Below are 21,448 nucleotides of genomic sequence, written 5' to 3'. Positions count from 1 at the left end.
AGTGAACTTAGCGAAGTGGCTGTAAAAGAGCAGGTGGGACTGAGCCCCCCCCACAGCACAGATGCTCCCCCCCATGCCACGATACAGGGGTCTTCCCAGCATGCACCAGGGCACTGGGGGGCCTCATCTCTGCAGCTGGTCGTACATCTCCCGCTGTCCAGGCTGCAGCATCTGGGGAAATGGGGAGGGGTCAGAGATGCCCCAGGGGAGCTGGGGACACCCCCCAGGGGGCCCACGCCCCCCACAGGGCCCCAACAGTCCCTCCCCCTGGGGCACCTTTCCTCACATTCTCCCCTGCTACTCTATAGCCCCCCCCAACACAGGGTCCCCTCCCTTTCCCTCCCTCCCACAGGGCCTGCATGGGGGGCAGCTCCCCTCTCTGCACATAGAGTTCGGACCCCCAGGCTCGCACCTACCTTATACGTGCGGCTGATGGCAGGGAGGCTCCCAGGAGGGGCCTGGGGAAGAAAATGATGCAGGTGGGTGTGACGAAGTGGGACTGTTCTTAATGTTTCCTCCAAATATTGTGGGGGTGCCTCAGTTTCCCCTATGCAGTTCTTAAGTATCTAGGTGGTGGGATAAGGGTGTATGATCATTGCAGAGCCCTAGAGGGCAGGTGTGTGCAAGGGTCCGGCACAGAGAATGGCCGACACCCTGTTTCCTGGCAACTGATGGCCTGGGCCCTTCCCCCCTGCAAGGTGAGAGCTAAAGGGTTGGAGAACAAAGGAATCAGGTGCCCTCCTGGCCCGGGAAAGGGACAAAGCCCAGAGGAGGGGGGGCTGGAGGGAGTTTCAGTTTGGGGCTGGCTGGGACATGGAGTGAAGGGCAGACGTGTGGGCCGAGCCGGGGGTCTGGACGGGGGGTGTTCCTGGGAAGTAGTTGGGGATCCGGCTGTTTTCATCAGTGGCGGTCGCTGGTCTGTGTGGGTTTTGCAGGTTTGTGTGTGTCTCTGTGCACACGTGTGTGTCTAGCGTCTCCGTTCTGCGTCCGGGGTGCGGGTGTCTGGGGACCCAGCGCTGGGTGTCACTCCCCAGTCGCAGAGCAGAGGGCAGGGTGTGGGGCAGGTGCTGCCGATGGCTGCATGGAGACGGGGTTTCCCCAAAGCTGCTGGAGGATTCAAACACATGAAACCCCCTCCCACCCCGACGGCTCTGAGATCCCTGGAGACAGGGTGGGTCAGAGCGTGGGACATGGGGGGCCGGTGCCCCCATTCGGCTGGGGCGGGACAGAGAGGGATGAATAGGAAATGAGCAAGAGAGCGAGGGGCCTTGCTATGGCTCGGGATCTGGGCAGCCTGGCACAGTGGGGCCCCCCAATCTCGGATCCCACCCCCCAGGCCCTGCTCTCCCAGCCCTGAGCTCCCCTCCCACAGCTCTGCCGGTGGCCCTCACTCACGACCCGCAGCCCCTCTATTCTCATTTGCATGGTTCCCGATTGCAGGACATTCGTGTCCCGGACACCTGGATCCCATGCTCTCCCCTCCCCCGTCCCACCTGCCAAGAAGATCCCTCTCCAGTCTGGCAGGGACAGCGATTTCCCTCCAGCCCCACTGAATGTACCCAACACCCCCCCGTGGTTACACGCAGCGTGACCAGTGTCGTTGGAAATCTGGATTGGAACTGGAACCTCAACACCCGCTTTAGAAGTGTGTACAGTGTGTGAGGAAATACGTGGGCCTGAGAAATCAAAATGGGTCTGAAAAGTGTCAAGACGAGCTTCCTCACACAGCTGTGGCTTCTGACAGTGTCGGCGCCTTCCTTTCGGCTGCCTTGGCCAACCTAATAATTTCCCGTGGTGATTTGTAAGCAAGGCCTGCGTGAGCTCTCCCCTGACAGCTCGTGATGAGCCGGGGGGTGGGGGAGGCTTCAGGACCAGGCGAGTTACCTGAACGCACCTGCGCTGCCGAGGTAGCCAGCAGACGGAGCCGGGCTGCCCCGGGGGGGATTCTGGCTGGTGCTGGGTTACAAGTCACCCTTGTACCGGGTGCCGGGTCACGACGTGTTGCTCTCCTCATTGTGTGAGTCAAGGGCAGCAGAACTGGGCTTCGCCTGCCTGAACGAGGGGTCTCCTCAGTGCCGTCCAGAGCCCTGGGACCTCGGGGCTTGTCCCATCAGGTGTGAAAGTAAGAAACTTGCCTGAGCCCGTCTCTCGTTACAAATCAAGCCCTGCTCACCCTCACCTGAGCGGCCCTCGATAAGCAGGGGGCTGGATGGCGGACCCCAGTGGGAGAGGGAGAGGTGGGGACAGGGGTTTTGTTCGGTGCTGTGGGCTGCCCCCTCCCGGTTAGAGACAGAGCGGATTAGGCTCCAGAGTCTTCTGGTTTGTGAGGTGACCACGAGAGCTGAAATCACTGACAACCAGGTGTCAGTGCCCAGACCTGCTGCGGGACGGCGTTTCTGGGGAGGAGACGGCCCAGCCTGCACTGGCTGTGAGGTCCCCCACTGAGAGCTGAAATCACCGAGAGCCGGTGGAACCTCCAGAGACCGACTCGCCGGGGCCCCGGGGGCAGGGGGGCAGGAGGTGACGGCGCAGGGCCATGGGCGGGGAGTGGTGCAGTGAACGGTGGCACGACAAACAGCGGCCCGAGCGAGTGGCCGGAGCGAGTGGCGAGCAGCTGGAGGAACCAGCAAGGTGCCGTCGACCTCCCCCTCTCCCCCAGGGTGGGAGGTGAACTGATGCCCAAGCCCCTCTCAGCGCTGGGTCCGCACTGAGCCAGGACAAGAACTCCGAGTGGGGTGCAGGGGAGGGCGAAGCCGGGAGCCCGTGCAATGGGCTACGTTTTAGTGACTTTGCTCCAGAACGCTCCAGATTTGTGACTGAGAATCGTAAATAAAGACACATTTCCTAGTAGGCCAGGATATTTAAAACGCATTATTTGCCAAGGTCATTATCTCACATCATCGCTATCGCGAGAGGTCGTTATATTGGGGAGTTTCTGGACTAAACATTTTTATTATTATAATGAATTTTTATGTAAAAATGGACAGACCGGGTCAGACCGACGGTCCATATACCTGGTATCCTGTCTTCCGACAGTGGCCAGTGCCAGGTGCCCCAGAGAGTCATCGACTGATCGATCCTCTGTCGTCCACTCCCAGCTTCTGGTGAACAGGGGCAGGGGACCCCTCATCATTTTGTTGCCCTTCGCTGTTCCTTTTCTCATTCTAATTTATCTTCTTTGAGATGGGGCGACCAGAACTGCAGGCAGTACTCAAGATGTGGGGGTAGCATGGATTTATACAGTAAACGTGGAGGAGCTTGGTTTGCCAGACTGATCAGCCAAGCCAATACTGACAACCTATAGGAAAAGGCTGCAAAACACCATGCCCCTGGACAGCATCGACATGCGGAAAGCCTGGTAAGTCAGTCACTGTCAAAGCCAATTTTAGAGGAACTTAATGAGGCTGTTAAGAATGCTGGAGACTCAACTCAGTTTATGCGAACAAACCTGGCTGTCGCGTCGTACTTTCTATTCAAGCAAGAGATACCACACACTGCAAACCGTAGGCCACTGTTAAGTGCATTGTCACTTCTTAATCCGGAAGCTGGACACTGGTTCCGAACACGACCAGCAAATGCTCACTATCTCGCTGCAAGAAACTCAGCGGACTGGCTGGAAGCATGTGCTGCAACAGGGAAAGACTCAGCCGTTGAAAAAGCGAAGAACTCTCTCACCGCATTCGGACAATGCACGTACATGGCTGACGAATGCACTGATGCAAACGGGCATCCAGGATGAAGTCATTGTCTACGTTATCGTGATGTCCGTGTTAGGCCAGTAGATGCGAGTCTAGATATTCAGGTTATAGAAGACACATTGGCTGCATCTCTGACAACCCACATGTCACAGAGATTGGGGGAGTCAGGGCCCTGCACCCCCACTTCCTGCCATTCCCCATGACTCTCAGCCACCCAGTAGAACAGAAGGTTTCTTAGAGACGACAGGAACACAGTCCGGACCAGAGCTTGCAGGCATAAACCGGACCCCTTAGTCAGGCCCTTCTGGGGGGCAGGGAGATTAGTCCCCAGCTCTGGGGGCTCCCTCCTCTTCCCCAGCCAGCTCCAAAAACTGAAACTCCCTCCAGCCGACTCCCCCAGCCTCCCCCCAGCTCCTCCTCCAGCCTTTGTCCAGTTTCCGGTGTCAGGTGGGCTCAGGTTACAGGCTCAGATGACAGGCTCAGGTATCCTCCCAGCCAGTGACGCCCCCCCCCCGCTGTCTCATCACCGATCAGACAGTCCCAGTGAAACTCCCCTGCCACATTCCCAGGTCAATTCGCCCCACTCCGTCCCTGCTGCGTCACACCCCGTCTTAAAGGAGTTCAATGCTTGTCAATTGAACCCCAAGGAGATGGCTGCTTGTGCATTTGATGGAGCTGCAAACTTCTCTGGAGACATAGTGGACAGGGCCGGCTCTAGGTTTTTGCCGTACCCCAAGCAGGTGCTTGGTTTGCTGGTGCCTAGAGCCAGCCCTGGAAGTGGATACGAGCTTTGCTCAGAGAAAAGTGTAACTCTCGTCTCTCCAATACACACGGCAGAGGCCATCTGCTCCAGCCACCGCTCGTACGAGCTGCAGAATCTTCCAAAGACATTAAAAAGCCACGACTTTAATGTCTTCCTTCTACGCTGTTTTTCAGCAAGAGTCCAAAATGGCTGAACACCTTTGAAAAAACAGAAGATACACTGGGACTGAAGGTCAAATTCGTCCAACCTGGGGAAACCCGCTGGCTTTCTCATGAGCGATCCTTGGCTGTTGTCTTTAAATGACTGCACCCATTATTACGGGCTTTGGAAAGTATCGAGTAGCCAACTTTAATTTGTGTGATGATTTTAAACCATGAGTTAAATCTAATAAAATGGTCTTGAAACATTTCTCAGTTTTTACTATGGTGCCATAGAGCCCCCTTCGCCCTCATGCTCTCACCCCTCATCGGCCCTCACCCCCCTAAAAATTCAAACCCCCCCCCCACCTTTTCAATTCCTGGGGAAAAGCTGGTGCCCACCCCAGGGCCAGGGGTCCCTGCCCGGGGCTGCGGATTCCCCTAACTTCAATTCCTGGGGAAACTCTGGCTGCAGCCGCTCGCCAAACACGCACCCGCAAGGTCAGCCGCCCAATCGAGCCGCCCTCAGCTTCTGGAGAGGCCGCCGGGGCGAGGTCCCCCCTTTGCAGCCGCTATCCCGAGCGCAGGACGAGGGGCACCTCCACCCTCGGCCAGGGAACCAGGCGGGGTTTCCCCTCCTTGGAGATGGCGCCTGCTTCTCGCTCTGGGGGTCGATGTCCCAGGGCCCCAGCAGCCCAGGTACTGTGTTGTGTTGTGTAACGTTGTGTTGTGTTGTGTAACGTTCTTGGTCACATTCAGTCACATCCTGTAGACCCGTTTTCCCTTCTCTTTCGGTTACACGTGACTCACCACGGGGTGTTTCATCGGCCACCTCGAGACTTCGGGTGTTTTCTTCCTTTGCGCTTCTTGGAATGGTTTCTAGATTCATTAATCGCCTCCCACAACGTATGGATTGAATTTAAACGGATCATTCAAACGAACAAATCCCACTGCTGACCCCCAGGCTCACGATTTGTTTCCTCCTGGTGCTGCAACGAGACCAAGCCAGGCCACACCTTCCACACAGCAGGTACGAACGTGTCATAACCCTCGGCCGCCCCTTTCGGCGGGGGGGGGGGGGATTGACTGCTGTGCCCTGGGGCCCGGAATTGCTGTCCGTGGGCCTGTCCCACCCCCCACTGGGGAGACTATCGGGGGGGGCAGGACCCCTGGAGGCTAGGGGGGTCCTGCCCTCTGTCAAGCACTTACCCCCCCTTGGACAATTCCCTTCCTCATGCGATACCCCCCCCCCACATGTCTGCTGGGGCCAGACCCCCCAGGGAGGGGGCAGTGGGGGCCCTGTCGTGTCCGTATCAGATTCCCCTGATGCTGCAGCGACTGGATTGCGACACCCCCGCCCCCCGCGTCAGGGTGGGGGCAGGGGGAGGGGCGGGTGTGTCCCCCCAGGGGCAGGCAGGGTTGTCGGGATATGTGGGGCATGGTGCCAAAGGGGCCGTACCCCCTGCCCCGTACCTGTGCTGGGAGGGGCAAGGGAGGTGCTTCGTGCCAGCTCCCCTCCGTTCCCCCCTCTTCCCCGTCTCTGCCCTTTGCCCCCAGCTGGGAACCAGGCGTCTCTGCCGTCCCGGCGGGTCCCACAGCAGTGAAGGGCGATGGGGCGAATCCCCCACAGACCGGGCAGCCCTTGGACAGGGATTCTCCTGGCAGGTGCCTGGGGGGAAGGGGGAGGAACGTGGGACCCAGGTGTCCGGGACACAAAGGCCTCCAATGGGCACCATTACAAATGAAAGTAGAGGGGCTGTGAGTGGGGAGTGAGGGGCAGCGCAGAGCTGTGGTGGGGGGATCCCAGGGCTGGGGTCGCAGACGCGAGGCTCTGACGCTTCCCTCCCCAGGCTGGGGCCCAGCCCAGGCTCCCAGGGGGCCCCACAGAAGCTCCATTGTTCCCCCCAGATCCTGCTTTGCATGGGGGATTACCAGGGATCAGCTGTTTGTTTGTGTCTCTGTCCCAGAGCATTGGGGGGGGGGACACACCCAGCCCCCCCTCACTGAACTTCCTCTCCCGCACATCCAGCCCCACACAGAGACTCAGGAAGCAGGCACCCCAGAGGGGAGGGGCAAACGAACCCCCCCCAAACTGGTTCATTTGGGGGTGGGTTGTGCTGTCCACGGAGGGGGGGGCTCAGACCCCCAGCAAGGCCAGACAGGGCTCCTTACAGCGGGGCAGGGGCTCGCGGGAGCCTCACAGCCCGGCACCCCGGGAAGCGTCAGACGGTGCAGCCCAGGGGTGCAGGGGGAGCAGAGCGAGAGCAAAGGCCCCACACGCGGCCTCCGTGGACCCTGTGATTATGGACCCGCAGCTGGGCCGTGCCCCCCTGCACCCCGTGGTGTGGGTGTGGATGAGGGTGTGGGTGTATGGTGTGTGTGTGGGTGGGGGTGGGGTGGGGTGGGGTGGATGGGTGGGTGTGGGTGTGTATGGGTGTGTATGGGTGCGTGGGGGTGTGTGGATGTGTTCGGGTGTGTGTTTATGGGGGGTGTGGGTGTGGGAGTATTGGTGTGTGTGTAGATGTGGGTGGGTGTGTATAGGTGGGGTGGGGAGTGTATGGCGGGGTGTGTGGCTGTGTATGGGTGGGTGGGTGTGCACGGGGGTGTGGGTGTGGATGGGGTGTCTGTGTGTGTGGGGGTGTTTGGGAGTGTTTGTGGGTGTATGTGTGGGGGGGGCTGGGTGAGTGGATGTGTCTATGGGTCTGTGTCTGGGGGTGGGGGTGTGTGTGGGTGTGTATCGTGGGTGTGTGTGGGGGGGGTGTGGGGGTGTGGATCGTGGGGGTGTCTATGGGTGTGTTTATGGTGTGTGCGGGTATGTGGGTGGGGGATGTGGGTGTGTATGGTGTGGATCGTGGGGGTGTCTATGGGTGTTTGTGCGGGTGTGTATGGGTGTGGGGTTGTGGGGGTGTATCGTGGGGTGTCGGAGTTTGTATGGTGTGTGCATGGGTGTGAGGGGCTGTGTGGGGGGTGTGGGTGTGTATCGTAGGGGTGTGTATAGGTGTGTGCACGGTGTGGGTGTGGGTGTGGCTGTGGGTGGGTGGGTGGGTGGGGTGTGTGTGTGCATGGGGTGTCGGTGTGTATAGTGTGGCTGTGGGGGGGTGTATGGTGTGTATCGTGGGGGTGTGTATGGGGGTGTGCATGGTGTGAGTGCAGGTGTGTGTGTGAGTGGGTGTGTATGGTGTGTGTGGGGGTGGGGGTGTCTGTGGGGGGGGGGTGGACACACGTGGGACCACAGGCGGGCGGGATCAGGCTGCTCAGCCCAGCTCTGTCTCTGTCTGTGCCCAGGGGCCTCACACTCTGTCCTGTTCCCCCCCAGCCCCAGCCCATCCTGCCGGGGGGGGCTTTGGCTCCCAGAAATGTCCCAGATTCCCGTCAGTCTGGGCTCTGCCCCCCCCCCCCGCAGGGGTCTGCGTGTGCCCCCCACTCCCTATCGGGGGGGTTGTCTCCCACTTCCCACTGGTGACTTCCAGGGATGAGCCCCCCCTCCACACAGCCTCCACTGGGGGGCAATATCTGGGGGGAACAGGGGGAGTAGGAGTCCTGGAGGCTGGGGGGCCCTGCCCCCTTTCATGCACCAGCTCCCCAGGGGACGATTTCTGCGCTGTGTGACCCCCTTCCACACACACACACATCTGCCAGGGCCAGACCCCCCCCTCAAGGGAGCAGCGGGGACCCGGATTGCTGCACCCCCCCGCCCCCGTGTCTAGGTGGGGGCAGGGGGAGGGGCGGGTGAGTCCCTCCCCCCGGCAGGGGAGGCAGGCAGGGCTGTCAGGAAAGGGGGGACACGGTGCCAAAGGGGCTGCACCCCCTGCCCCATACCTGGGCTGGGAGGGGCAAGGGAGGTGCTTCGTGCCGGCTCCGCTCCCTCCCGCTTCCCCCGTCTCTGTCCTTTGCCCCCAGCTGGGAACCAGGCGTCTCTGCCGTCCCGGCGGGTCCCGCAGCAGCGAAGGGCGATGGGGCGAATCCCCCACAGACCGGGCGGCCCTTGGACAGGGATTCTCCTGGCAAGTCAGAGGGGGAGAACGTGGGACCCAGGTGTCCGGGGCACAAAGGGCTGCAATAGGAGCCAGTGTCAATGACAGCGGAGGGGCTGTGGGTCGGGACTCAGGGGCCCCGGCAGAGCTGGGCGAGGGGCACCCCAGGGCTGGAGTCGCCGGAGAGGGGCTCTGACGCTTCCTTTCCCAGGCTGGCTCCAACCCCACCCTCCCCCAGGCTGTGCCCCAAAGCCGCGGGGACACGCACAGAAGCCCCGTTGTGTCCCGCAGCAGGGATCAGCTGTTTGCGTGTGTCTCTCTGGGCTAGAGAACTGGGGGGGACACCTAGCCCCCCCAACTGAACTCCCTCCCCCCAGATCTAGCAGGCGGAACCAGAGCCAGAGACGCCTCCCCTGGGTCGAGGCAGGACCGGCTGCAGCAGAAGGTGGCGGGGCGGCACCTGGCGAGGGGTCCCTTGCAACTGAGAGGGTGGAGCGGGGGTGGGGGGGGACCCAGGTGTCCCGGACACCAAGGACAGTAACAGGGGACAGTGCAAATGCAAGCGGAGGGGCTGCAGGTCGGGAGTGAGGGGCACCAGTTGGTCTCTGTCTCTCTGGTCTCCCCCCCGCAGCCTCCGTCCTGGGCTCCTGCCTCCAGCCGGCGCCGGCCCAGACCCCGGTGACCATCGTCCTCACCCCACCGAGCCCCGCGGTGGGAGGGGGCGTCAGCCTGGCCCCGCAGCCAGCGCCACAGGACTTCCTGCTCTGCAGCTGGTACCGATCAGACAACACTGATGGAAGCAGCCGGATCCTCAACTACATCCCAGGAACATCCCCCGTCCAGACCAACGGCTCGGCCCACACTGGGCGGGAGACAGCGGGGCCGGGCTGCGCCCTGCACATCGCGGGGTTAACGCTCAGCGACACCGGGAACTACACGGTGCAGATACAGAGCGAGACTAGCCCTGCCGTCACCATCAGGGTGCATCTGCCCGTCTCCGGTAAGTGCCACCCCCGGGCCCTGCCCCTTCCCCATCCCCGCCCCAGCGATGGGCTCTGGGCCTCTCCGCCGGGGACGAGCCTGGCTGGGACATGGGGGGGACCCGCCCCCAAACACAGACCCTGCCCTGTATGTGGCATCCCACCCCCCTGCCCCCAAGAGATGATGACCCCCCAATACACAGAGATGTGGGGCTCTGGGCCCCCAGATGCCCCCTCCCTGAGCTGGGAGCCAGGACTGACTATGGATGGGGAGTGACCCCCCCCCCCCCCCCCAACAGCTGCTGCTGTCGCAGTTGGTATAATCTGCATTAACCCCATTGTGCCGGCTCCACAGACCTCCCCACGCAGACCCCACTCCCCTGCTGTGCCCGGATCGAACCCAGGAGTCCTGGCTCTCAGCCCCCCCTGCTCTAACCCACCAGCCTCCACTCCCCTCCCAGAGCTGGGGAGAGAACCCAGGAGTCCTGGCTCCCAGAACCCCACTCTTTCCCATGTTGCTGTAGCCCTACAATAAAGTCTGTGGCTGGATAACAGCTCACTTCTGCCACCAGGGAGTTGGGTCTGAATCCTCCACAGGGCTGCGGGGCAGGAGCCCCGTAGAGCGAGCGCTCCCCTGGGGGTCAGGGTGGATCCAACTGCTCCCCCAGTGACGCTCTCTCTGTTCCCAGGAATGCTGCCCAAGCCCACGGTGACGCCAAACCAAACCCAAGTGCTGGAGAACGGGAACTTCACCCTCACGTGTAACAGCTCCCCCAGCGCCGACACCGTGCTCTGGCTCCGGGACGGGGCGTCCCTCGCGCCCAGTGACCGGCTGGGGCTGTCCCCTGACAACCGGACCCTCACGGTGCTGGGTGTCACCCGGGGCGATGCCGGCGCCTACCAGTGCGAGGTCAGGAACCCCGTCAGCACCAACCGCAGCGAGCCCAGCACCGTGACGGTGGCCTGTGAGTAACTATAGCCCCATCCCCCGGCCGCGCTGCCCCCGGCCCTGCTGGCATCGCCCAACCACGGAGATGCAGCCATCTCTGGTGTGGGGCACCAGGGCTGTTAATATGGGGATCTCTCACTGGCGCTGTCCTTTCCCTTGATCCTCTCCCTCTCTGTGTAGACGGGCCGGACTCTGCCAGGATAGACCCGCCAGGACCCATCGACCTGACCCTCGGGTCCCCTCTCACCCTGTCGTGCGTCGCCGACTCCGTCCCAGCCCCGAGCTATCGCTGGGTTCTCAATGGCACCAACACGAACGAGACCGGGACCAGCTTGACCTTTAACCCCACGACCTTAGATCACCAGGGCACGTACGAGTGCCAGGCTCACAACCCAATTACCAACCGCACTGCCAGGGCGTCTGTCGCCGTGCGGGTGACAGGGACGGGTGAGTCCCCGGGATGGAAGAACGCGCTGCAGACACAGGGATCCCAGTGCTGGCACCAATGCCCCAGTGCGGCGCCAGGGGCCCAGGATGCAGGAAGCGGCGTGGGGGGATTGTTACTGACCGTCTGATCCAACCCTCCCCACATCTCTCCTCCAGACCCAGTCGCCCCTCGTCCAGGTCTCTCTGCCGGGGCCATCGCTGGGATCATCATCGGGTCGCTGGCGGGGGCCGCGCTGGTCGGAGTCGGGGCCTATTTCCTCTGTGAGTAACACCCGGCCCCCCGGGAGAGCCAGGACTCCTGGGTTCTCTCCCAGCTCTGGGAGGGGACTTGGGTCTAGTGGCTAGAGTGATGGTTGGGGGGAGGAAACCAGGACTCCTGGGTTCTCTCCCCGGCTCTGGGAGGGGAGTGGAGTCTCGTGGTTAGTGCTGGGGGCGCTGGGAGCCAGGACCCCAATTCCAGCATCTCTGATGATTCCTCCCAGACTCTCGCCGCCGGAACGAGACCCCCAAGGAGACCGGGGCACCCTACTTGGTGTACGAGAACCTGCCCCCGACAGCTGGGGCGGGGCCAGTGGTGAGTGACAAGGCTCCAGTCCCGCCCCTTATTCCAGTCCCGCCCCCTCCTGAGTACCGACCCGCAGCCCCCAGCCAGTTAACCCTGTCCCCTTTGGGTGGGGGTGGGGGAGGGTTACACAAACCCTGGGTCCCACTGACCCTCCCAGGGTCCCTCCCCGCACCTCGAGCTCGGCTGGAGGGGTGGGGGGGGTCTCTGTGGTCCGGTGCTAAAGCCCCTCTTGCCTCTGTCTCCCCCAGGCCCAGCCCGGGAGCCCCCCTGATCCCAGCCCCACGTACCAGGTGAGCACCGGCCCCTTGCGCTGTATCCTCCCCCTGAGGGGGGTTCAGACCCAGTGGGGGGAGGGGGAGCTGCCCCCCAGAAGCCGTATGGCTGAGAACGGGGCTGGTTAACACATCCCAGAGCGGGGGGAGCAGAGTGAGCCAGAAGGGGACCAGCCGGGAGCCTCAGGGCTGAGGGGAGGCGCTATGGGGGGCCCAGCACTGGGAGGGGGAGGATGGGCCCCTGCTGTGGGAGGGGCTGTTGGGCTCCCATGGGGGGGAGGGGACTGGGCCCTCCCCTGGGGCGTCTCTGGCTGAATCGTCCCCGTTTCCCCCAGACGCTGCAGCCCCGGCAGCAGGACGTGTACGAGGAGCTGAAGAAGTGACGCCCCCTCCGGCCCCAAGGTGCATGCTGGGAAAGGCGCGTCCCCGAGCCTGGTCCCGCCGCCCGGGGACGTCCCGCCGATGAAGCGTTAAAGTTCAGGAACAGCCACCGCCCGGCCCGGGGGGTCCGTCCGTCCAGGCTGCTTCCCTGGTGCCCATCACCGCAGCGTCTGGGCCCCTCCAAAGAAATCAGAAACTCGGCACCTGTGAGTGGCTCTGGCTCCATTGTGCCCAGCACAGTATTTGGGAGCCCACCTCTGCCACCGGCTTGGGGACGTCTCAGGACCAAACACCCCCCAGCCTGGGGCACGTGCCCTGTTTTCTGCCCGCCTGACCTGAGCCTGGGGCGCTGAGCTGTGTCCCACCCCACGCCGCGGGAGCTCCCCACTGCACAGAGGGGCCCGGGCGGCTCAGTGACCAGCCTGGGTCCCACGGGGAGTCTGTGGGGCTGCAGGGACTCAGACCCGGGTCTCCCCAGTGCCCCACTGGTGCCCAAACCAGGGCCTGGGGTCCCCGCCCAGGGCTTACCCCCCACCCTGCCTCCAGTGCCCGGCCCTGCGTCTTCCCCTCCCTGGGGCAGTTCTCCCGTGCTGAGCTGTGAACAGCGATGCCGACCCGCCCGGCTGGGACCCGGGACCCCTGGCAGAGGGCACAGGGCGCCGAGGGGCTCATGGGGCCCCTGGCTCTGACATCTACAGACCAGCCCTCAAAGGGGCTCGTGGGGTCCCTGCCCAGAGCTGGCATCGCTGGGCACGGTGACCGTGGCGAGCCGTGTGCCCGGGGTCACGTCCGGGGCTGTGTGTCTGGCCTGGGTCTCAGGGGCTGGTTCCAGCCGGGCAGCGGGAGGCGCCAGGCCCGTCCCTGGCACACAGGAGGCACCGGGCCGTTCTCTCTGTGCCCGGCTCCGGGGCAGCTGGGTGGTGCCGAGCTCGCCAGGCGGCTGGTTCCACCCGGAGCCAGGCCCCAGCAGCGTCTGCCCCAGCCCCAGGGAAGCAGCCGGCAGGGAAAAGGGCCCAGTGCGGGGGGCAGGCGTTTCTGAGACAGACGCTGGCTTGGTGGGAGCTATCGCGGGGTGCGGGGTGCACCCAGGGTCCTGCCCCGAGGGGAGCAGCTGCCAGCGGGTTTGTCTCCTGCAGGGGGCGTCGGAGCCCGGGCGGCTGGGAGCCGGATGCTGGGGGGAGCTGAACCCGCAGGAGCTTCCAGGGGCGGGTTCGGGACGTCGGGACGCTGGGAAACGCGTCCCCAGTTTGTTCTCCATGTTACCCATTGTCCCGTTAACTCCATGAGAACGTAAGAGCGGCCAGAGTGGGTCAGACCCAAGGTCCATCCGGCCCAGTGTCCTGTCTGCCAACAGTGGCCAGTGCCGGGTGCCCCAGAGGGAATGAACAGACCCGGGAATCGCCCAGTGATCATCCCCTGGCGCCCATTCCCAGCTCCTGGCAAACAGCGGCTAGGGACACCATCCCTGCCCATCTTAGCGAATAGCTATTGATGGACCGATCCTCCAGGAACTTATCGAGTTCTTTTTTGAACCCTGTTATAGTCTTGGCCTTGGGCTCCGGTCAATAAACTCAGCCCGGTTCTCTCTGTAAGGCCTGGCCGTGCTGGGGCCGAGTGGGGCACTGGCTGGGCGGGGGGTCACTGCTCAGCTGGGGGGTCCGAGTCCGTGGGGGCAGCGGAGCTGGGAACTTGGCCAGTGGGCAGTGCCAGGGGCTGGGCACCCCAGGGGGATCCTGGGCGACTGGGGGGCGCCAATCGCTGACCTGTCGAGGGCTGAGCGGGGGGCTTCGGGGCTCTGACCCCCAGCAAGGCCAGACAAGGCTCCTCACAGCGGGGCAAGGGGTCGCGGGGGGCCTCCCAGCCCGGCACCCCGGGAAGCGTCACACGGCACAGCCCAGGGGAGCAGGGCGAGCAGCGTGGGAGCAAAGGCCCCGCACGCGAAGCCGCCAGGCCACGGGAGCCCCCGGCGCGATGCCGGCCCCAGCAGGGCCAAGGGGACCCGGGTGCGTCTGGCCCGGACCCTGGCCGTGCAGGGCACTCGCTGCTGCCCCCTGCAGGCTCAGCCGGACAGGGGCTGCCCCGGCAGGGAGCTCTCTGCCCCGCTCCTGGGGAGACAGGGGTCGGCCCCGCTGGGCCAGGCCTGATTTGTGTCCCTGGGCTTGGACCCTCTGGGCTTTGCCCCTTCGCAGCAGCAGGACCCAGGGGCACTGGAGCCATACGCACAGTGGGGGGCTGAGAGCCATTGAACCCTGCAAAGCCTGCGTGTGATGGAAACCACGTCCAGCCAAGGGCTGCGGCAGCCCCCCGAGTTCCAGCACCCACAGCAGGACCCATCTCGATCCAGTGCGGGGGGCGGTCTGTGCTGTGAGCCTGGACCCACAGGCAGGGCAGCCCCACAGGGGCCCTCCTGGGTGAGACTGTCCCCTCCGAGCTGCACTCACCCGATGTGACGATGTGAAGCAGCAGGGAGGGGGGAGTGTTGACCTGGGAATGTGCCCTGGGGACGGGAGACCTGAGAGCCTGTCACCTGAGCCAGGAGGGGGAGGGGGAGGTAACACCTCTGCCCAGGAATGTGGACGGAGGCTGCAGCAGGGAACCTGCTCGGTGGGTTTAGTTTTCAGTTTGGGGCTGGGAGGAGGAACACAGGGAACCCCAGGGCTGGGGTCTAAGCTCCCTGCTCCCCCAGAAGGACTTCACTGAGGGGTCCTGGGTGTACCCACAAGCTCTGTTTTGGACTGTGTTCCTGTTGTCCAATAAACCTGCTGTTTTACTGGCTGGCTGAGAGTCTCAGTAAATCCCAGGAAGAGGGGTGCAGGGCCTGGACTCCCCCACACTCCGTGACAACTGGTGGCAGCGGTGGGATCTACTGCACCCCGTGAATGGCGCTTCCTGCAGTAAGTGACTGGGGAACGGTAAAACGAAGGGGGATTGACGGGGACCAGGTGTGCTGAAGATTCAGAGAGAGACGGTTCCAGGGGGCGGTTAACCCCTGGGAGTGTGTGACCAGAGAGAAGGACTTTTGCAGTAACAGGGTCCCCCGGGGGATTGCAGCAAGCGGTCCCAGGGGCGGAGGAGTCTGCAGCTCGACCCTGGCAAAGCGGTGGTGACCTCAAGAAGGACTGGCACACGAGGGGTTTTTCCTGGAAACCGTGGAAAGCTGCCCGGCCTGCGAGTGGCCAGCAGGGAGATGTACGCTAAACGCCTTCAGAGCGACCTGGTGGAGCTGTGCAGGCAGAGGGGGCTGCGCATCGGGAGGTCCACCAAGGAACAGCTGATTGCCCAGTTGGAAGAGAGGGATCGTTTGGACGACCCGATCCCTGTCCCTGAGGGAAGCCGCCCGGGGGATGCAGCGTGGGCCGTGGGGCCTGACCAGGCTGGGAGGGGTCAGACTGCTGCCCAGGACATCCCGAGACCCTTCCTACCTATGCCTGGGGGAGGGGTTGTGGGAAGCCCAGCGAATACCGAGGGCACCCTGACCCCAGCAACCAGCAGGGGATCCTCCCGGCGGAGCTCCCCATCCCTGGAGCGGATGCAGCTGGAATGGGAGAGGGAGAGGAAAATGAGGGAGCTAGAGGATCATGAAAAACAACGTCAACATGAGGAGAAACAACGTCAACATGAGCAGGAGGAGAAGGAGAGGGAGCGTCAGGAGAAGGAGAAACAACGTCAACGTGAGCAGGAGGAGAAGGAGAAACAACGTCAACATGAGCAGGAGGAGAAGGAGAGGGAGCGTCAGGAGAAGGAGAGGGAACGTCAACATGAGCAGCAGGAGAAGGAGAAACAAAGACAGCATGAACTGGAGCTGGCCAGGCTGAGGAGCAGTGGGGCCCCGGCTGCGGTGAGTGAGGGGGGACCCAAGACCGCAAGGAGCTTTGATAAGTGCTTCCTGGCCCAGCGGAAGGAGGGGGAGGACATGGATAGCTTCCTGACGGCCTTTGAGAATGCCTGCGAGCTGCACAGGGTTGACCCTGCAGACAGGCTCCAGTTCCTCACCCCCTTGCTGGACCCCAAAGCCGTGGAGGTCTACAGCCGAATGACAGGGGTGGAGGCAGGGGACTATGAACTGTTCAAACAGGCCCTGCTCCGTGAGTTCGGGCTGACCCCCGAGATGTACCGGAGAAGGTTCCGGAGTCAGCGTAAAACGCCTGAGGCCACCTACCTACAACTGGTCAACCGGATGCAGGGATATGCCCGCAAGTGGACAGCGGGGGCCCAAACTAAAGAGGACCTGCTTGACCTCATCGTACTGGAGCAACTGTATGAACAGTGCCCTTCCGACCTGAGGCTGTGGCTGGTGGACAAAAAGCTCGCGAACCCACAGCACGCAGGGCAGCTGGCCGACGAGTTTGTGAACAGTCGGTCAGGGGGTAGCCGGGAGGAATCCCAAAAGAACAGGCCCCCCCCGATGCAGAGAGAGAGTCACCATGGGGCCTCCCAGCGGGGAAATAGGGAGAACCCCCTCCAAAGGGGAACGCCTGGTGTCGGGCCCCTCCGACCCGCTCGAGGGGACCAACGTGACCTGAGCTGCTATCACTGTGGCCAGAGAGGCCACGTACGGGCCCAGTGCCCCGGGCTCAGGGATAAACTGAGCAGACCCAACCTACCCAGGGTTAACTGGGTAGGGACTCAGCTGGACGAGGGGCAGACGACCCAGGAAAGGGGGGCTACCAGTTTACCACCTGCTCAGGAGGGAAGAGTACCCCCGGACAGCCCCGCCAGAGGGCTGGAGGCTCTGGGCTCAGGGTGCTCGGTTTACAGGGTGGGTGCGGGGCTGTCCCTCCGGAGAGAGTGCCTTGTTCCCCTGGAGGTGGATGGGAGGAAGGTCAATGGATACTGGGATACGGGCGCGGAGGTGACGCTGGCCCGGCCCGAGGTGGTGGCCCCAGATCGGGTGGTGCCCAACACCTACCTGACCCTGACGGGGGTGGGTGGGACCCCATTTAAGGTGCCCGTGGCAAGAGTACACCTGAAATGGGGGGCCAAGGAGGGCCCCAAGGATGTGGGGGTACACCACCATTTGCCCACTGAAGTTTTGATGGGGGGAGACCTAGAGGACTGGCCAAGCGACCCCCAGACCGCTCTGGTTGTGACCCGTAGCCAGAGCCGGCGAGGGGCACTGCGACCTGACCCTGGGGAGGGTACCACACTGGAGGCGCGAGACCCTACTCGGGTGGGGAGGGAGCGCCGAGGGGCACGGCTCAGAGAGGCTGAGGCCTCAGACCTGACCACTGAGGGGGAACCGGGCCCCATCCCTTCCCCAGCCGCTGAGTTCCAGGCCGAGTTGAGGAAAGATCCCTCCTTGCGGAAGCTCAGGGACCTGGCCGACCTCAGTGTGGGACGGACCATGAGGAGAGGCTGCCAGGAGAGGTTCCTGTGGGAGAAGGGGTTCCTGTACCGAGAATGGGCTCCCCCAGGGGAAGGGGAGTCCTGTGGGATCAGGAGGCAGCTGGTGGTCCCCCAGAAGTATCGCCGCAAGCTCCTGTCCCTGGCCCATGACATCCCCCTCGCAGGGCACCAGGGAATCCGGGGCACCCGGCAGAGGTTGCTACAGAACTTTTACTGGCCTGGGGTCTTTACCACCGTCCGGCAATATTGCCGATCCTGTGACCCCTGTCAGAGGGTGGGGAAGGCCCGGGACAAGGGGAAAGAGGCCTTGAGACCTTTGCCCATCATAGAGGAGCCTTTCCAGAAGGTGGCCATGGACATCGTGGGGCCTCTCAGCAAGACGACCCGGTCGGGGAAGAAATGCATTCTGGTGGTGGTAGATTTCGCCACCCGCTACCCCGAGGCAGTGCCCTTAGCTTCCATTGAAGCAGACACCGTGGCAGATGCGCTCCTGACCATTTTCAGCCGAGTGGGGTTCCCCAGGGAAGTCTTGACAGACCAAGGCTCCAACTTCATGTCGGCCCTGCTCCGGTGCTTGTGGGAGAAATGTGGGGTCCGGCATGACTGGGCCTCAGCGTATCACCCCCAGTCCAATGGGCTGGTGGAGAGGTTTAACGGGACGCTAAAGATGATGCTGAAAACCTTTATGAACCAGCACCCGCAGGATTGGGACAAGTACTTACCTCACCTGCTGTTCGCATACAGGGAGGTGCCCCAGGAGTCTACCGGATTTTCGCCTTTCGAACTGTTATATGGAAGGAGGGTGAGGGGCCCCCTGGACCTGATGAGAGACGAATGGGAGGGGAAGGCCACTCCCGATGGAGAGTCAGTGGTGGAGTATGTCCTGATCTTCCGAGAGAGACTGGCTGAACTCATGGGCCTGGCCAGGGAGAATCTGGCCAGAGCCCAGAGGAAGCAGAAGGTCTGGTATGACCGCACGGCGCGGGCCCGTGCCTACGCCACCGGGGATCTGGTGATGGTTCTCATCCCCGTGAGAAAGAACAAACTACAGGCCGCCTGGGAGGGCCCGTTCAAGGTCGTCAAGCAGCTCAATGAGGTAAACTATGTGGTGGAGCTGTCTAACCGGGCACACCACCGCCGGGTGTACCATGTGAATATGATGAAGCCATATTATGCCAGGGGGAATGTGGTGTTAGCTGTGTGTGGACATTGGGAGGAGCAGGGAGATGACCCTTTAGTAGATCTATTCCCTGGGACCAGAGCTGGTTCCCCCCTGGAAACAATTCCCCTCTCGGATCAGCTCACCCCTGCCCAGCAAGCTGAGGTCAGGGGGGTGCTGCATCCGTACCGACAGCTGTTTTCCAACCAGCCTGGACGCACTAATCTGACTGTCCACCGGGTGCAGACAGGGTCGCACCTGCCGATAAGATGCTCCCCCTTCCGAGTCACAGGGAAAACTGCTCAGGACCTGGAAAGAGAGGTCCGGGACATGCTGGCTTTGGGGGTGATCCAGCCATCGGCCAGCCCTTGGGCCTCGCCGGTGGTGCTGGTCCCCAAAAAGGACGGGTCGGTCCGGTTCTGTGTGGACTATCGGAAGCTCAATGCCATCACTGTATCTGATGCCTACCCCATGCCCAGGCTGGACGAGCTCCTAGACAAGCTGGGAGGAGCTCGGTACCTTACCACCATGGACCTTACAAAGGGCTACTGGCAAGTGCCGCTGGATGCAGATGCCCGGCTGAAATCGGCCTTTATCACCCCTCTGGGGCTCTATGAGTTCCTGACCCTGCCTTTCGGCCTCAAGGGAGCGCCGGCCACCTTCCAGCGCCTGGTGGACCAGCTCCTGAGGGGGATGGAGAGTTTTGCCGTGGCGTATATTGACGACATCTGTGTCTTTAGCCAGACCTGGGAGGACCACGTGTCCCAGGTTAGACAAGTGCTGGACCGACTCCAGGGGGCTGGGCTGACTGTCAAAGCGGAGAAGTGCAAGGTGGGGATGGCTGAAGTATCTTACCTGGGCCATCGGGTGGGGAGCGGCCGCCTAAAGCCGGAACCGGCCAAGGTGGAGGTGATCAGAGACTGGCCCACTCCCCACACCAAAAGCAGGTCCAAGCCTTTATTGGGATGGCAGGATACTACCGAAGATTTGTGCCCCACTTTAGTGCCATAGCGACCCCCATCACGGAGCTATGCAAGAAGGGGAAGCCAGACAAGGTGGTCTGGACCGAGCAGTGCCAGGAGGCTTTCCGCGCGCTGAAGGAGGCTCTGGTCAGTGGCCCAGTTCTGGCAAACCCAGACTTTGACAAGCCCTTTGTGGTGTTCACCGACGCCTCCGACACGGGACTGGGGGCGGTGTTAATGCAGGAGGATGAAAAGGGGGAGAGACACCCCATCGTGTACCTGAGCAAGAAGTTGCTACCCCGGGAGCAACACTATGCGGCCATCGAGAAGGAGTGCCTGGCCATGGTGTGGGCCCTCAAGAAACTAGAGCCCTATCTCTTCGGGCGACACTTCACCGTCTACACCGACCACTCTCCCCTGACCTGGCTGCACCCGATGAAAGGAGCCAACGCCAAACTCCTGAGATGGAGCCTGCTCCTGCAGGATTACGACATGGACGTGGTCCACGTGAAGGGAAGTGCCAACCTGATAGCGGATGCGCTGTCCCGGAGAGGGGGCCCTGAACTTCCCCAGGTCACTGGTCACAGTGACCCCGCTCAGTTCAGTCTCGAAGGGAGGAGAGATGTGACGATGTGAAGCAGCAGGGAGGGGGGAGTGTTGACCTGGGAATGTGCCCTGGGGAGGGGAGACCTGAGAGCCTGTCACCTGAGCCAGGAGGGGGAGGGGGAGGTAACACCTCTGCCCAGGAATGTGGACAGAGGCTGCAGCAGGGAACCTGCTGGGGGGGTGTAGTTTCAGGTTGGGGCTGGGTGGAGGAACACAGGGAACCCCAGGGCTGGGGTCTAAGCTCCCTGCTCCCCCAGAAGGACTTCACTGAGGGGTCCTGGGTGTACCCACAAGCTCTGTTTTGGACTGTGTTCCTGTTGTCCAATAAACCTGCTGTTTTACTGGCTGGCTGAGAGTCTCAGTGAATCCCAGGAAGAGGGGTGCAGGGCCTGGACTCCCCCACACTCCGTGACACCCACTTCCCCTTCGGCTGCTAGGGAACGGTGCGTGTGTGCGGTCGGGGGGGGGGTGACTCTGCCACTTCCTGGGGGTGTCTGTCCCCTGGGTCTCACGCTCCTTCACAGGCCCCCCACCCGCTCCCTTCCTGCTGGTTACCCTCGGCCCCTCCCACCGGGTATTGCTCCACCGGCCGATTGCCCCATTTCCTGTGGGCTCTCCCAGAGCGATCGGCTCTGGCTCTCGGCAGACTCAGGCAGCGTCGGTCAGGCCTGGGTCACATGTTCAGGGTTTTTTGGGAGGCCTCCCAGCATGCACCAGGCTCTCCTTGGCATGACTCTGGCTCTCGATTCGCGCTCCCACAACTCCTGTCCCAGCTGGGTGGACACGCCCCAGCGTCCAGGAAAGCCTCTGTCATGGAGCCCCGTGGGGAATTCCCCGCTGCGTCGGGGCGCTGGGGCCCACCCACGCTGCGTGCGGTGGGTCGGGAGCCGGCCACGGGGGCGAGGGCCGCGGGTGGTGCTGAGCGGAGACTCACTGGCCTGGAGGGAGGTTGCTCCAGGCGGGCGGGCGGCTCGGTCTGGGAACCAGGCTTAGTCAATAGTTTATTAGGGACCGTGGCACCCGACGTGGGCGGGGGCACCCGACATTTCCTGGTGGTAGAAAGTCAGGGGCAGGGGCACTGCGAGGAGGCCGGGACCCTGACCCAGGAGGAGCTGGAGGACCCGGCAGACCGGAGCGACAGCCACGGCCTGGACGCCAACCACGCAGGGCTCACCGGCACACGCTTCGGGGCTAAGAACGAGATTTTCT

General features: G+C 62.8%; 2 protein-coding genes across 6 annotated transcripts in view; both read left to right on the top strand.

Annotated features, from left to right (window-relative positions):
• The window catches only part of CEACAM16 (CEA cell adhesion molecule 16, tectorial membrane component), a 50,459-nt gene extending 36,721 nt beyond the window's left edge, over positions 1 to 13,738 (top strand). For 2 of the 3 annotated variants that reach the window (XM_043535525.1, XM_043535526.1), the window contains 7 exons: positions 9,204 to 9,572; positions 10,242 to 10,517; positions 10,682 to 10,948; positions 11,105 to 11,209; positions 11,431 to 11,522; positions 11,762 to 11,803; positions 12,121 to 13,738. In XM_043535525.1, coding sequence (XP_043391460.1) covers positions 9,204 to 9,572; positions 10,242 to 10,517; positions 10,682 to 10,948; positions 11,105 to 11,209; positions 11,431 to 11,522; positions 11,762 to 11,803; positions 12,121 to 12,168 — 1,199 coding nt within the window. In that variant the 3' untranslated portion in view covers positions 12,169 to 13,738. The remainder of the gene's footprint in view (positions 1 to 9,203; positions 9,573 to 10,241; positions 10,518 to 10,681; positions 10,949 to 11,104; positions 11,210 to 11,430; positions 11,523 to 11,761; positions 11,804 to 12,120) is intronic. The other variant, XM_043535524.1, reaches the window with a different exon arrangement.
• LOC122463777 (carcinoembryonic antigen-related cell adhesion molecule 1-like) overlaps positions 866 to 21,448 on the top strand; it is a 44,923-nt gene continuing 24,340 nt past the window's right edge. The window contains exon 1 of one of the 3 annotated variants that reach the window (XM_043535529.1): positions 866 to 5,628. The gene's annotated coding sequence lies outside the window, so the exon portion shown is untranslated. The remainder of the gene's footprint in view (positions 5,629 to 21,448) is intronic. The other 2 variants (XM_043535530.1, XM_043535531.1) reach the window with 2 other exon arrangements.

The sequence above is a fragment of the Chelonia mydas genome, chromosome 24 (assembly GCF_015237465.2).
Source record: "Chelonia mydas isolate rCheMyd1 chromosome 24, rCheMyd1.pri.v2, whole genome shotgun sequence".
Classification (NCBI taxonomy): Eukaryota; Metazoa; Chordata; order Testudines; family Cheloniidae; genus Chelonia; species Chelonia mydas.
Note: the sequence above shows the minus strand (reverse complement) of the source record. Positions and strands in the feature narration are given on the sequence as shown.